Source organism: Erithacus rubecula (genome assembly GCF_903797595.1).
Source record: "Erithacus rubecula genome assembly, chromosome: 3".
Classification (NCBI taxonomy): Eukaryota; Metazoa; Chordata; class Aves; order Passeriformes; family Muscicapidae; genus Erithacus; species Erithacus rubecula.
The window spans coordinates 66391169-66407127 of record NC_136689.1 but is presented as its reverse complement, the minus strand read 5'-3'; the positions used below and the strand labels follow the sequence as shown (position 1 = coordinate 66407127).

The 15959-nt window shown below is 50.1% G+C and overlaps 1 protein-coding gene across 1 annotated transcript; it reads right to left on the bottom strand.

Annotated features, from left to right (window-relative positions):
- Nucleotides 1-466: 466 nt before the first annotated feature.
- LOC306799649 (tubulin beta-2 chain) lies at nt 467-3088 on the bottom strand. The gene is made up of 4 exons (XM_079300991.1): nt 2937-3088; nt 2353-2461; nt 1978-2088; nt 467-1759 (listed from the first exon to the last, which is right to left on the bottom strand). The coding sequence occupies exons 1-4, from the start codon at nt 2991-2993 to the stop codon at nt 699-701; spliced, it is 1338 nt and encodes a 445-aa protein (XP_079157117.1). The 5' UTR covers nt 2994-3088; the 3' UTR covers nt 467-698.
- Between the last annotated feature and the right edge of the window lie 12871 nt (nt 3089-15959).

The following is a 15959-nucleotide window of genomic DNA, read 5'->3' as shown; positions in this document are numbered from 1 at the left end:
GCATCAAGTCAAATCACATTCAGCCACCCATATGCCTGTACTATGGTCCCTGGAACAAGTTAAATAAGCTGCTGAATGGCAATAGGGAAGCCTGCAGCTATTCTATCAAATCAGTTTTGACAGCCTGTAATGTGGAATTCAATACTTTCTCTCTGACCTCTCTACCATGTATGTCCATAAAGAGGAATTGCACAATTCAAGTCCGGTGTCATGTTTTTACCAGCTAAAACAGCCTTTGCCTCAACAATTAGCAAAGCTGTTAAATACAGGATTCCCATAAATTAACTGGCATCTTTAGCTCAGCTACTACAATTTCCACATGCTGCTCAATTCACAGCCTGAGAATTCTTGTTTTATTGAGGTTAACCCTTCACTGAGGTTCAGGAATAAACTGAGAAGTGAAGCTACAGAAAACTACACAACAATTACTTGATTCATCTAGAGAGAAATAAAGTAGAGGAGACAGTTTAGGACACAAAAAGCCTTTATGTTTGAGAAGTTAACCATTTCAACAGAAGACTCTGAAGTATTTTGCAACTACTGTTACATTGGACAGTCAAGGATACAAAACTGCTGACAGAAGCAACAGTGGAGAGCACCAAATTAAAAAATGCATGCTTCAGCACAACTGCACAGATTCCTTCTCTCAATGAATACTTGCCTGCTCAAACTATACTTAACTCCTACCCATCTCAACTTCATGCCTCATCCTCCTCTCCTTCCTCTTCAAACTCGCCCTGCTCATCAGCAGTGGCATCCTGGTACTGCTGGTATTCGGAGACCAGGTCGTTCATGTTGCTCTCGGCCTCCGTGAACTCCATCTCATCCATGCCCTCGCCCGTGTACCAGTGCAAGAAAGCCTTGCGCCGGAACATGGCCGTGAACTGCTCCGAGATCCTCTTGAAGAGCTCCTGGATGGCCGTGCTGTTGCCGATGAAGGTGGCCGACATCTTGAGGCCGCGCGGGGGGATGTCGCAGACGGCCGTCTTGACGTTGTTGGGGATCCACTCCACAAAGTAGCTGCTGTTCTTGTTCTGCACGTTGAGCATCTGCTCGTCCACCTCCTTCATGGACATGCGGCCCCGGAAGATGGCGGCCACCGTCAGGTAGCGGCCGTGGCGGGGGTCGCAGGCGGCCATCATGTTCTTGGAGTCGAACATCTGCTGCGTCAGCTCGGGCACCGTCAGGGCGCGGTACTGCTGGCTGCCGCGGCTGGTCAGCGGGGCAAAGCCCGGCATGAAGAAGTGCAGCCGCGGGAAAGGCACCATGTTGACCGCCAGCTTGCGCAGGTCGGCGTTCAGCTGGCCGGGGAAGCGAAGGCAGGTGGTCACGCCGCTCATGGTGGCCGACACCAGGTGGTTGAGGTCCCCGTAGGTGGGAGTGGTCAGCTTCAGGGTGCGGAAGCAAATGTCATACAGGGCCTCGTTGTCAATGCAGTAGGTCTCGTCCGTGTTCTCCACCAGCTGGTGCACAGAGAGGGTGGCGTTGTAGGGCTCCACCACCGTGTCCGACACCTTGGGCGAGGGCATGACGCTGAAGGTGTTCATGATGCGGTCGGGGTACTCCTCGCGGATCTTGCTGATCAGGAGGGTGCCCATGCCGGAGCCCGTGCCTCCGCCCAGCGAGTGGGTCAGCTGGAAGCCCTGCAGGCAGTCACAGCTCTCCGACTCCTTCCTCACCACGTCCAGCACGGAGTCCACCAGCTCTGCGCCTTCCGTGTAGTGCCCCTTGGCCCAGTTGTTGCCAGCCCCGCTCTGACCTACAGGGCGGAGCACAAGCCAGGTGCCACGTGAGCGCCCAGGGACAAACACAGGTGATGCCACTGCCCCTTTCCTACGGGCTCCTCCCCTCTCTTCCACCCCCACTCTGCTGTGGGGCTTCAGGGCCCCTGGGGCCACTTGCATGCTCGCTCCAAGCCTTTCCTGTGCGTGGAGCTCCTGCTCAGGGAACTCCTTCCTCCGTCCCGCAGTCACTCACCAAAGACAAAGTTGTCAGGACGGAAGATCTGTCCAAAGGGGCCGGAGCGCACGGAGTCCATGGTGCCGGGTTCCAGGTCCACCAGGATGGCACGGGGGACATACTTGTTACCTGTGGGAGGAATCAGCAGCAGCCTTACAGCCCTGCAGTCGGCAGCCAGTGTCACAGGAGCCCTGCTGTGCTTCCATCCGCTTCCCCATGATTTGCTGCTGAGGGCATGGAGGGTGTGGGAATTTGAAAAGATCCAGGGATGGGAAAACAAAGCAGCCATTTAAGCTGTGCTGGGGCGTCACCCACTGTGGGGAGGGCTGGGGGACCGCTGCCTGCACATCCTATGCCCCCTCCCCCAGACAGCTCATTATAGAGGGGCGTTACCGGTGGCTTCATTGTAGTAGACGTTGATCCTCTCCAGCTGCAGGTCGCTGTCTCCGTGGTAGCTGCCCGTGGGGTCGATACCGTGCTCATCGCTGATGACCTCCCAGAACTGAGGGGACAGAAGAGTGGCCAATGCCGCCACGCCTCTCTCTCGCCCCCTGGCCAAATCCCCGCCACGTGGCGATCGGGGATTCGCCGCGCGTGGGTGCGGCCCCCCGGCCAGACGGAGCCGCTACCGCGCCCTGCACACCCCCCGCATCGACGGGAGGGGTGTGGCACCGCCGCGGAGCCCATTCCCCCGCCCGCCCGGGACCCCTGCAGCCCGCGAGGGGCTGATGGACAGCAGCTGATGCCCCCGCCCTACCCGCACGCGAGCCCCACCGCGCTTCCCCTTAAGATGGAAGAGCCGGGAATCGTCCCGAGCGGATTCTCCCAGGGACGGCCGAGCCCGACGGTGCTCCGTAGTGGAAAGCCGGGGTCTCTCCTTCCCGGCAGCGCTCTCCCCGGGACACGTGGAGTCCGGCTGAGCGGGCACCGCCCCACGCCCGGAGTCCCCGGCGGACAAGCCGGCTGGGGGTGCGTACCTTGGCGCCGATCTGGTTGCCGCACTGCCCGGCTTGGATGTGCACAATCTCACGCATGGTGTCGGTGTCCGAAAGTGCCGCGCCGCTGCTCCTGCTACCTTCACCACCTGCTCCGCACGCTCCTGCACTCGCCGCTGCGGCGGCCGCACCCCTCGCTGCCCCTTAAATCGGGCGCCGCGCCCCGCCCCGCCGGTGACGTCATGCGGGAACGACGCGGAGCCAATGAGCGCGCGGCGACGGGGCGGGGCCGCGGCATTGTGGCCGGTCGGGGGCGGGGCCGGTCGGGGGTGTGGCCGCGGGAGCGCTCGGGGCGCGCCGCCGCCGTCCCCGTTCGGCGCTGACAGCGGGGACAAAGGCGCCGAGCGCCGCGATGGGGCGGCCGAGCCGGGCCGGGCCGCCCACGTGCGAACCGCGGAACCTCCCTGCGGCCGCCGTCCCACCCTTCGCCCTCCCGCGGCCGCCGCAGCCTTTTGTTCCCCGTGAAGTGCAGCCTTCCCTGCCGCAGCAGCGGGCGTTGCCGTCGGGGGGTGGGAGGGGGAACCCCGCGGCCGCCTCCGCCCCCCCGCCGGTGTCTCCGTTCACACGGTGCCGCCGGGAGACTCCCTCCCCTGTGGGGGCATCGCGCACCCACCGGCAACACCCCGTAGTTGCCGCCCGTCTGCCCGCACAAGCCTGCACCGGCGGTCAGCAGTCCACGCCCTGACCCGGTTTATTCTGCCCCCGGCACGACGCGGGCGGGCTTCCCTCCAGGACGGGCTGTGCGGTGATCCTGTCCGCCAGCCCTACCCTCGAGCGGTCCCCGCCTGCCTCTCCTCGGTGCCGAGCCCGACTTCTCTACTTATGCCTAAAAAGGTCGGATTCGGTCCCCGAAGCTGAGCCAGGAGCCGCGCTCCAGCCAAGCGCCCTGCTCCGCGCTGTCCCCCATCCGGCCGCAGCCACCAGCGACCCGAGAGGAGACAATAGCGCGGGTGCTGCTGCACAGGGCCGGGGGCTTGAGGGGGGTGGTTCCCTCAGCTCTGCAGCAAGCGGGTCTGCGGATTTACGGATGCTGAGGGATGAAGAAAGAAAAGGGCGGGGGAGCAGCAGACGGTTGCACATGTGGTCCCCAGAGATGATTTTTGATCCCCCACTTTGTTTTCGAGCAGTCCCGTATGTCACCGCGGGCATTACAGCGGTGGCAGGGAGGGCACGGCACTTGCCCACACCGCCGCTGGAGGAGGAGGTGTCGGGGAGGAAGAGCACGGGCAGAGCTGCACGGTTCCCGCCGTGCCCGGTGCCCTTCGGGGCAGTCAGCCGGCGTGGCGGCTCCTCCTCGGCATCGCGTGTTTCTCACCGCGGTCTCGCTGTGCGTGTGCGGCGAAGGGAGGGTGCAGCTCCCTCGGGAGGCTGCTCCGAGCCCGGGCAGCCCAGGCAGGATCCCCGTAGCCAGCGCCGGGCGGCACTCCACTAAACCCCGTTTTAGTGAGCCGCCAGATGCAGGCTACTTCATCTATTCTACCATTCAGCTACTCTAGAGGTGCAGATTAAAGTACGTCACCATTTTCAACCCGTATTTCTTCAATATATTTCTTCTTCTTTCTCTCTTCTTTGTTCTATCCACGTGCCGATGTCCCTAATCTCTCTAACCTGCTTTATGCAGATCGATAACCCTCCTATGGATTACTCCAGATCTGATTTTACCTTCCTCCAAGGCAATCTGCAGCACAACCCGGTTTCTTCTGATTGACATGCCAACGCATCCATACCTTTCTTTTGTTTGCCTTACGGTGAGAAGGCATCCCATCTCCAAAAGGCATTCTAGAAAATACACCCTTACGTCTGTCTCTGCAGTAGGGATTTTGATAAAAATTAATCCGATCATTTGCAGTCCCTGTAAAATCTCTTTTTACTGGCCTAAGCCAGGAGCAATTTAATTATTTGGTTGACTACACTTCACAAATAATGTGCAGCCGTAATTCCAAGTGAACATTTTTTGTGGCATGCTAACTGCATAATCAACATCCTCATCTATGATTATTTGTTCAAGAATAGCTTGCAGACTAGCAGCTCCAGGGGACCACTGACCGCTCCAGGTAACGATCCAAAGTAATGCCAGCCTTTCCCATGGCTGCAACGGGTGTGTTCCTGAAAACCCTGTCACAGCAAAACTCGGTGACAGCAGAGCTGGTGCCAAATACAGGTACTGTGACTGTTTGCTACTATAATTTCCAAGTATGCTGCGTGTTGTACACTGCATACACGTTTTTTTGCGAGGAGAATATCTGACATTTCCATGTGAAGGGGAGTAACTGATTTTACACATCCTCCATACCTATGCTAAGCTCATTCCTAACAGCTTGAGGCTTCAAAGGAAGCCATTTTAAAATCCAATTCAAGCAAAACAGATTAATAACAGTGGAGAAAAGAAACCCACCCCAACTGCTTTACCTTAAAATAAACGAATACACACATTTTAGAAGCAGATTCAAGTATATCTGCTGTATAGAACTTGTCGAGACTGTAAGAAAAATAAAATACATGAAATGCTTATTTTTAAAATAAACAGCTGCTTTTCCGAGGGATGAGAGAGGAAATCCAGGTCTAGCTTTTCTGAGCCCCTAGACAAGACTCTTTAGAGGTGAATGGCAGCCGTTCAAATCGCTTCAGGATCCTTCCATTATAATTCGAAGGTGTTTGGAACGGAGGGCTCCTCCAAGGTTCGGTACAGCTTGTCGTGAATTACTTGCAGGGAAATGAAGTGTTCAGCTGTTGGCTGCCAGTGCCTCTCTCCCCCCTCTCTGGATCTGCCTCACACTGCTGTGTCTGTCAGCGCAGCCCCTGCCCCAGCCCCGGCCGGGATCCTCCATCCCCATCTCCCCGGCAACCGCCCCCCCGCCCGGCAGAAACGAGCTGCACAAAAAAAAAAAAGGAACTAAAAAAAAAAAAAAAAAAAAAAAAAAAGCCATTTTCACTCGCCAGGCTGATTTCCCAGGGTGTAAAAGCACTGTGGGTAGGGGGCTGCGGAAATGGCGGCAGGGCGGGTGAAATGCCAGCTTGCAAGGTTGTTCACAGTCGTTCTCGATATTAGAGGAGGAATAACACAATCACAGTCAAGAGTTTGTTTAATGAAGCTCAGGGGATCAACCCAGTTTTATCTAACGTGTCCTCTCCCCGCTCCCTTTTGTGGTTCCCATCCTCCCACCACAAGGTTGGGTGTGATCACCGTCAGAGCCTGTCTTATGCTATTGAAGTGGGCACTGATGAAAGAAAGTCCTGCTTTCCTTGCTAGATGCAGAAGGTTGCAAGAGCCGGCTAACAGAAGCCCAAGGGAAAGACTTAGTCATATTAATTTATAATAGAAAATATATGCTTTTGTGGGATGTACTGCAGCATAGTTTGTGGGTCATTAGAAATTTTTCTAAAAAGAAACTTGCAACCGTCCCATGGCTCAGCATCACATTTCATCGACATCTCACTGCTTGTCTGTGACTCCTCGCAGAAGGATAGAAATCCCTTACGGACCTTGAAGTTATGCCCAAACCCCCAAGAGAGGCACCTAGACCTTCTACATATTGGGGGAAAGATGCTGTATTGTACAAAAATTAGAAAGAACTTTTGGCCCTCACAAGTTGAGGTCTTAGACCACATACTAAGCTGGACATCTAGGGTGGCTCATTAAGTCTTTTAAGACAAACCAATATTTTGCTTCCCAGCGTGGTCCATTGTAACTCAGCAGAGTCACTGAGGGGTGGGCTGGGAGGACCCTGTGTACATTTGAGAGGAACTCAAGGTGATGTAGATGGAGAAGGAACATTTTGCAAACAAGATTTTGTTGAGTACCTCCATTTCCATATGGCTTCATGCTTTTGGGCACAGGTTGCTTGCAGTCTGTGTCAGTGGCTGGAGCCACCGGTGCCAGCTGCTGGGAAGGGGCAAGGCTGGTAGTAAATACAGCTTTGTGCTTTGACCCTCATTACACGCTATCTCTACAAAACCCCTGGCTATAACACAGCCCAACTGCACTGCCTGAACCCAGACTCCTGAGAAAATTGCTAAGCTGTGGGAAAGCCAGCAGCACATCCCCCTGCCTAATGAGAAAAAGCACAGTTGCTGAGAGAGGATTATAAGAACATGATCATCACTGGCTGAAGGACAGGGTAGAATCAACACCAGCACAGAAAGCTGTGAGGTCCTAAAGGAAGAAAACAGAGATGCAGCAGAAAACTCCAATGCATCAACACTGAGGGTATTCATGGGAGCAGTAAAGTCCAGCCCTCCTCTCTCTACCTGCAGCTGGCTGGCCAGCACACCAGAGTCAGTTTCTGTGTATCTGTGCAATGCTTAAACACCACACCTCATCAAGGCCAAGCTGCCTTCAGCCTGCAGTACACAGGGTTAATCGTGTGCCTGATGAGACCTGCACGAGGTGGTCCAGGACCAGGTGCACTGAGGGGTGGTTACACTGTCAGCAGTTTCCTCTGACCATCCTGTCTGCTGGGTGGGCTCTGGTCACTCAACAAGCCCCAGTGAGTGAGGTCTGGGCTATGGACCTGCTGTATTCACAGTCCCCATGTCCTCCGCAGCACCCCAGGGGAACAGGTCACCCTTACAGTTCTGCCACACTTGCCAGCAGGGCCCAGGGCCAGGGCAGCTGCCCTGCAGCCCCTGCCAATGCTGCCCATCCTGGGCCATCCCTGGCCTCATCCCTGCTGAGATCAGGAGCTTCTGGTGCATTCTCCCCAAAATGGGCTTCAGCCAGACCGCAAGATAATTTTTTTCTCTGCTACTGTTACAAGTCATTGCTCCTAATGAATACTTAAAACTCTGTGACTGTTTAATTTTTTCTGAGAGCACCTGCCTGCTCACCAGTTACTCTTTATCACACAACGTAAGGATTGCTTTCACGAAACAAAGCTGGAGCAAGGCTGTCAGCCAGAACCCCACTCAGTACTCTCAGAAAGGAAAGCCCCCAGACCCAGCTTATGGCCTCTCACTGCAGCACTTTGTCAGCAAAAATTACAGCAGAAAGAAGAAAGAAGCCTCAAAGGAGGCTCTAAAGGATATCCCAAGACCACATGACACTTTTCATGTGCATAGTGCCACATATTATGCACTTGGTTTCCCATAGAACATAATGGACCTGTGACAGTGTTATTTCCTGGTTTATCTCAGTCACACTAAGGGTGATGAGTACACCCCCATGTAAGCTAATAGTAATAATAATAGTTCAATGATCTATAAAGTCTTCAAGAATATATAATACATGGGAATATAAACCACATAAATACAAAACAAAGATGAGAAATGGTTTTTCTAATTAGGAAATTACTAAATGAAGAGAAGCAAAGAGCAGGTAAGAAGAGGCAAAGGGCAGTTTGCCTACTATTGGGTGACAGTGTTGATAAGAAATTGATCTGCTCTCTAATAAATCCGCTTGCCTGGCCACCAAACGTGGCAAGATGTTGAATGGACGCTGAGGTCCCTGAACCAATGATGGGAAAGCATTTTGATTCCTGTGTGCTCTGCTTGCCAGGCATAAATATTAATAAGGTTCCAGCCTCAGTACTGTTGCTGATGCAGCTGTTTCTACATTCATGTGGAACAAATTCAGTAAATGCAAAAGAACAAGGCATGAAAGAAAATATTCACTTGCTTGTCTGAGTTACTCTTGAAATCTGGTCTTGCTTCTTTCTTTCATAAGCAGGATTTTTTTGGGTGCGTGTATGTGTTCGGGCTGAAGTAAAAAGGGACAAATTTGCAGTTTGAGGGTCTTGTTGCAAATGGCAGTGTCAGAGGGTAGAAATGCTGACAAGACCCTCATTTGCAGCCGTCAGGTCACAATCTGGAACCGCAGCGCTACAGGAGCCACATGCCCAGCAAATACTCCTTTTTTGTTTCGATTCTCCTTGGTTAAAAAAAAATATTCTTTCCACCAAGCTCGATAGCAACACGCTGCCCTCCATCAGTACTAAGTCTAATTTGTACTGAATCTATTGCCTCTCTCGACCAGCTCGGTTTTGGTATATTAGGGAAGCAGGAGTCTTTGTAACCGGTTTGAACAAAGAATTTTTTTCAAGGTCTTCTGCCACCACCCTTCTCTCTCTTCCCTGCAGTTACATTGCGGCTGGCAGCGCTGCTTGCTATAAGAGTGTGCTTGTCAACTCGTTAACACTTTCTTTTTCCCTTTGCTAAAGGCAGGATCGTGCGAATTACTTGTAAAGACCTTATCAAGCAGCTGCTTTGGCCTCTCAGGTACCTCTGATACACATTTTGAGAAGAATGGAAAGAAAAGAAGTATGATTTTGAAGGCTGAAAAACCCCGGTCCCAGATCACTCATATGTATATATTAAATATCTGTCTTACTGGCAAAGAAAATGACAGAGATTTCTCTCTCCCCTGCACCAGTTGGCGTCCCGTGTTGGGCTGGAGGGAGATGATCTGGATGTCAGGAGCTTGCAGATGAGAAAAGCGGGATTTGGGGGAGCTGCGCAGGGCTGCGCTGCACTGTCAGTGCAGCAGTACAAGCGTTCTGATGGCAGGATTTACACAAAGGCTTTGATCGTCTGGTTTACTAAAGCTGGAAGCATCCTCACCAAGACAGAGCCAAGAGCAGAGCTGAAAGCACCATTTCCATCCCTTCCTTCCCCTTGTGCTTTTAAGGAATCCCTGCGCTGGAGTTGAAATGATGAGGAAAAGGCGGCAAAATTGGGGTGTGGTGACAGAGGACCACTGCGCCAGCGCTGACATTGTCACTTGGGGACATTGGTGTGGGTGATTGATAGGCGCTTGTAGGGGAGCAGGGGAGAGAGCCAACCTGCGCCCGCAGAGTTGCCCGGGTTTTATGGGCTGAAGCCTCACCTTGGCACAGGTGAGGATGCAGGTAGGTAAGTGAACCATCCAGCACTACCTCTGAGCACACACTGCAGCATTTTACACAATGGCTACGTGAGGTTCAGTTTTACAAGGTTTATCTTCTGCTCACAGGGGAAGGTACTTTTTCAGATGATTGGTGTAGAGGCTGGCTCAGATTCTAAATGCATTTTAAAAATATACCACTTCCAAATGGCATTAATTCCTTTGTCCTGCTCTCTCCCCCCATTTTTCCATTTACGGGTATTCACAGGATTTAGGGATACTTTTCACCAATTTGTGTTTGCCTCACAAGAAACATACATGCACACAAATCTTTAAATCCTGAGGAAGGCCACCATCTACTCCAGGACACTGTAATAGCATCAACAGTGCCTGTCACCAGCTTTTTCTAACACAAAAGCAGAAAAAGGATATGCTTTCTCATGCTTTCTGAGGGGCAGCAGAGAAGGAATTTTTCAGCTGTTGTTCAAGGGCAGGACACAGACTTTTTGAAGATGCAGTTTTAGCCTCTTGGGATCACACTTTAAAAATGCAGTAAAGAAACTGATAATACTTTCTAGGGAGATGTGTTCTGATAGTGAAACTATTCTGTCTGCTCCATTGTCATGCAAATAGGGAACACCCCCATCTTTGGCTACTGGTGTGAATTATTATTTTAAATGTATTTAAACTCGGGAATTTAGAATTCTATGTAACCACCAATAACATCAGATACACTGATGAGGTGTGAAACAGTAGCTGTTTCACATACTTCTAGGAAATTAAATATACACCAGATCTACATAATGCTTTTCAAGAACTGCACTAGGAACTTGGAGATCCTGGCCAAAGCAGCCACATCAATATGGATCAGGTGACATTTGCTGCTCTCTAGTAACGTACAAGCAAAAGTACAGAGATATTCACTCTTTCTGCTAAACCACTGTGTTCAACAGAGCAGGAAGGAAAAGCCAAAAGATAAAAAATACCTGGATTGAGCTGAGGAACTTCTGAGTGAAGACTGGGGGACTGCTAAGGGACAATGCCAGGCCTGTTAGCTTCCTGCCTTGCCCAGGGAAGAGGCTACAAAATAATCAAAGCTGATTTTGTATAGTTTTGCTTGCTTGCAAATGGAAAAATGAAAAGGCCATGGCATCACTTTAAAAAGTAATGAAAGAGTGGCTGTTTGGAGAACCATCCTGAGAGGCAGGCCCTTGCTGGCATGCTGGAGAATGGGAGAAGCTGTATGCAGGCATATCCAGTTGGACCTGCAGGTTGACGGTTTTGTGAGAGAGACCATTAGAGTCCAAAGCTCAGTGTAAAGAGCAAAAGAAGATTCATGGAAATCTTGGCATCATCAGAAAGAAAGTACCCAGAAGGGTGGGGAAGAGGCCAGAAGTGCAGCATAACCATGGCAACAGCAAACTATCTGTCAAAAAAAGGAATTTCATTCCACTCCCAAAGCAGCCTGAATCTCGGTCAAACCTTTGTTTATGTGGCTGCCAGTGCTGCATGTTGAATCAGTAATTTCCATGACTATGAACATGACTCTCTGCAACCTGAGCAGGCAAGTAAGCCCTTGAGCCTGCAGCAGACTGAGGTTCCCTCTGGTTCAAGATCACTCTGCATGTTCTGTACCCTGACCTTGCACTGTGCTAGGTAACCCAGGGACAGAAAAATATCAGGATTCACCAGGTGTGTTTTATGTCACATAAGATCTAGGATTTTAATGGAGCCGCATAAAGGAAAAAAACTTTCAATACCATCTCAAGGGTTCTTTTCCTTCCCTTCTCAGTCTTTCAAAAAGTCAGTTCCATTAGGCTTTCACACCTGTGCCCTTCCCTGTCAGGTCACAGGAGTGTAATAACCCATTGCTCCTGCAGATCTCGCTACAGCTGCTGACATTTGTGCAGGAGAGTTGGTGTGGGTAAGGTGCTTTGGGATTCTCCACCATGAAGTGATCTATCTGCATACAAAATATGATTTCCAGTTGACTGCATAAAACTCTTGTCCCCGAGGGGTGCAGTGAGTCACTCCGTGTAAGTGCTTCCGTCCAGCAGCTACAAAAGCACACATCTCAAATGCTCCAACAGATCTAAGACAAGTCCTCCAATGACTCATATGACAATGAAAGGAAACTGTCTGATTTGATAACAGCAGAAATTTAGGCTGGGCTCACAGATGTCCTTACAAGCTGTGTGTCACAGAGTTGTGTTCAGCTGCAGGGAGATAGGCAACAATTGTACTCTTCCAGTTTGCCAAGGAATGAAATAAAGCAGGGTAGAAGGGATTTGCAGGAGGGGCCCTGGGTCAGTCGAGCATAAAACCTAACAGACATGATTTCTAATCAAACACACTGTGCATAGGATCACTACCGACAGAATTGCTGTGCCACCTGCATTCCAGGCTTCATCCCACTTGTACGGAAATACTAACAGCTGAGGTTACAAGCCCCACCCAAAAAAGACCCCAAAACCAAAACACAACAACAAACAAAAAACCCCCCAACCTGAATTCCTTTGGAAATCAGGGACTGAATTTCCTTGTAGCAATACCTGCCTAAGTACCAACATGTGTGCTGAGGAGGTGTTTTAACAGTTTCTGCTAACACTCTCATAGCAGCTAATGCAGATGTGGAATTGCTTGTACATATATATTTCGCATCTGCTTACTAGTGGCTTTCAGACTTTTTTCAGAGAGAGCTGGCTTTGATATTGCTTTGGATTGCAAGATTCACAGCATGAGCTTAGTGCAGTCCCCTTGCAGATCTCTAAAACTGATTTTCATATAAGTTCACAAGTTTGATTCCTCCATTTTCTGCAACTTTTTCAGAAGTTTCACCCTGGATTCTCTTTCCATCTCTTTTTCTGAGACTACAGCTCAATGCTTGATAAAGCGTTTTGAGTCCTCAGGATACTCCCATGGCCATGGTTAGACCATTCAGAAGCAACTCCCTATCAGATCTAATCAACAATGCATGCCAGGATCCCAGGAAAAGGTTTTGACCAGTTCGATTCCCCAGACTGACTTGTCATCATATTAGATGAAGGACTGGCCCAGCCCCATCTTAAACTGCTTTAGATGGCCACAGCCATGGTAACTGTAAAGTGTAAGCAGAGATATTTCTCCCTTCCTTGCTTGCCTGATTTTGCCCTCCATGCTGCCACAAGTTTTTGAGCAGTAGCACAACAATCTATGTCAGAGAATGGATCCAGCTGAGAAAACCCATGTGATGATACAAAAAAAAAAAAAAGAAATTTTTTTTCTACATTCTCAGGTGCCTTGATGTAGAGGGAGAGACTCAGCCATCAATGCCACTGACGGAAATCTACATACAGTGAGCATCCAGGTCTCAAAGAAGGTAGATTCCTGGAAGCCTGGGACTGCAGCACAGCTACTGCAGCAGCAGCTTGGTGTCATGGAGCCTTAGCAGAGCAGCTGGAAGGTTTTGCTTGACTTTATCAAGTGTCATTTACTCCTCTGAAGAAGGATGACAAATCAAGAAAACCAGAGTATCCTAGGCATCAAAAGGAGGTTCACTGATACACATTAATGGTTACCTGCCTACTCACATATCAAATTCACTCTTTATTTGTGCAGTAGCCAAAGCACAGAATACATTTTGGAATCAGAAAAAATTGCTGCTCTCAAGATACCCCAGTTCACAACTATGTTTTATGGGTGTTGACTCCACAGTTACCAGGAAGATTTACTCCTCCCTTGAAACTGTACTGAAGGGGAGATAAGTAAAAATCAAGGTTTAGGATCTAGTGACTCTTATGGGCAACCTAACTTTTGGAGAAGAGCAAGGTGGATAAAAGTACATACCTTTAATCAGGTCTCCTGGACCTTGAATCTCACCTGAGCAGCAATACATGCACATCCGTACAAGCATGCAGTGCTTTTGCTAAGGTATGTTTGCTTCTTCATTATTTTTCTCTACAGTGTCTTACTACAGCTGAGGCTCATTCAGCTTCATACCTGACAAACAAGGAAGACTTATGGGTGCTGCTTTCAAGGCCATGGGAAAAAAAGATGAGCATTTTAAAGGAAATGCAAGAGGTTCCACACACATATAGAGTGCTTTCCCTTCTCATTTTGTAGGGATTCTCATGACCTTGCAGTGCTGTAATCAAGAAATTAATTTCACACTTGATGGTCTGGTTCTGCACAGCTCTACTCACACACCTGCTCTGCAAACAAAAATGCTTAACCAGCATTTTAGTCTCCAGATTAATGTTTTTCTTTTCTGAGCTTAAGCAAAGATTTAGCATGATTTACAGAGAGCAGCTGCATTTCATGAAGAAGTATTGAACACACAGAACTGCTAATGTGCAGAGGAGCCCTGTGACCGACTTTTAGAGGTCTGCAGGGTTTAGGATAAGGGAAGTTACAAGCACTTTGGAGAAGACTCCTGGTGAGAAGAGGAACAGATCACAGCATGATGAAATAGGGGCAGTTCCCTGTAGGGAGAAGCAAGCCTGGAGACATCTTCAGAAGCAGCACCAGACATTTGCACCTGATGTGAAAAGACCAGCAAAGAAAATTCTTACTTCAGTCCAGCAGATGACTTCAACAAAGGTTTAGCAAACAAGGAGACCCAAACTTCTACTTTGTGGGAAGACACACTGGGCTGGAACTTTGTTAGAACAGATCCTCCACTAGGACTCCATTGCAGAAGACAACTCTGACTCAGTACAGCAAAGAAACTGGCTCTGAACACTTACAGAAGGATTTGCCTACGTGAATAAATCTGTCTGCAATGCTGCACAACACCTTACCTTTCACCCTCACCTCCTTTCAAGTCAATGGAAACCAGGCAAGAGGGGTTCATTCTCTCTCAAAAGAGAGACCTAAAGCAGCTCAGCTGAACTGTGCCCTAGTATTTCCTTTTCCCTTCACTAATCAAGCAAGCCTGGGGCAAATTCCTCCATCACCTGCAGGTGTCTAACCACAGGAATCTCACCACTACCACCTGTGTGACTCCCAGCAGACATTTTATCCTAGATTTTTATTTCTGCAGTGCTCCTGGCTCATGGCTGTTTTAGCTGGCAGCCCTACCTACCCAGCTGCAGAGTGAACCTGCACCTGCAACAAGCAGAGAGAGGGAAGTGTTTGGTGTATGCAGCCAACACTCTCTCCCTTCCAAGGTGGCTGTTGTCACCTATTTGCCTGTTTTCACCGTTGCCACAGACAAAGTGTCACTTTGCAACAGGCTGTGGGGACACGGAAAGGCTGATTTTTGAGCCCAAACACAAAACTCAGCTTCTGCATTACCTCACTTAGTGGGAGGCAAACACATGTCGAGGGAAAGAGGTGGGACTGGCTGTAGAGTGGGGCGCATAGAAGGACCAGCACAAGCCTGATGCTGTTTCAGCAACGAGACAGGGGGCATAGTGGGGATGACATTATACATCCCATAATGCTTTTTGCAAGAAGCAAGCGACAAATGTAGGGCAGGGGAGGTGGATTGCGACCTCCCCCCCCCCCCCCCCAAGCTGATCCTGTGCCATGGGATGTCGGGGTATTGCAGCTGAGCCGGGCTTAGCTGCCTCCCGGGATTTAGCGTCGGTGCGGCAGCACGGGCAGAAATTAGCAGGCTGAGGGTTTTCTTTTGGCAGATGCCAGGAGAACTGGAGCGGCTCAGGGGAGAAGAGATGAAGGGTTCCTTTCCTGCATCCATTTCCTCAATGGGAAAATGAAATCTTACCGTTTAGAAATGGAAATTTTAATTTCTAGCACTATGTAGGAAACTGGAGGCAGAGGAAATGCTGATTTAAAAGCCAATCTGTTAATAAGCACCCCTAACGTGCTTGTTCTTTGTGCGGCGATGATTGCCCTGCCGGTGGCGTGAAGATACATGTTTCCAATTGTAAAGGGCCCACGGCTATCAGGAGCCGACGATACTCTTATCAGCAACAGACGGTACAGTTACTGAAAATCCTCTCCAGTAATGACCGACTTTACTGTGCTCGGGTGGAAAGAGCGATGTGCACAAAATTCACACCCAAAGTAGGGCTTTTAATTATTCACGGCTTCATATTCTCCAGAGCTATGCAAACCCGAATCACTTGCTTTGTAGATCCCCAATGCTGAAAACCTCCGCAGCTGAATGAAGCCAAGGTCGCCGTGACCTTCCTCCCGCTTCCCGAGGCTGCAGAGCACCACGCCATCCTTTTTCCTTTAGCCTG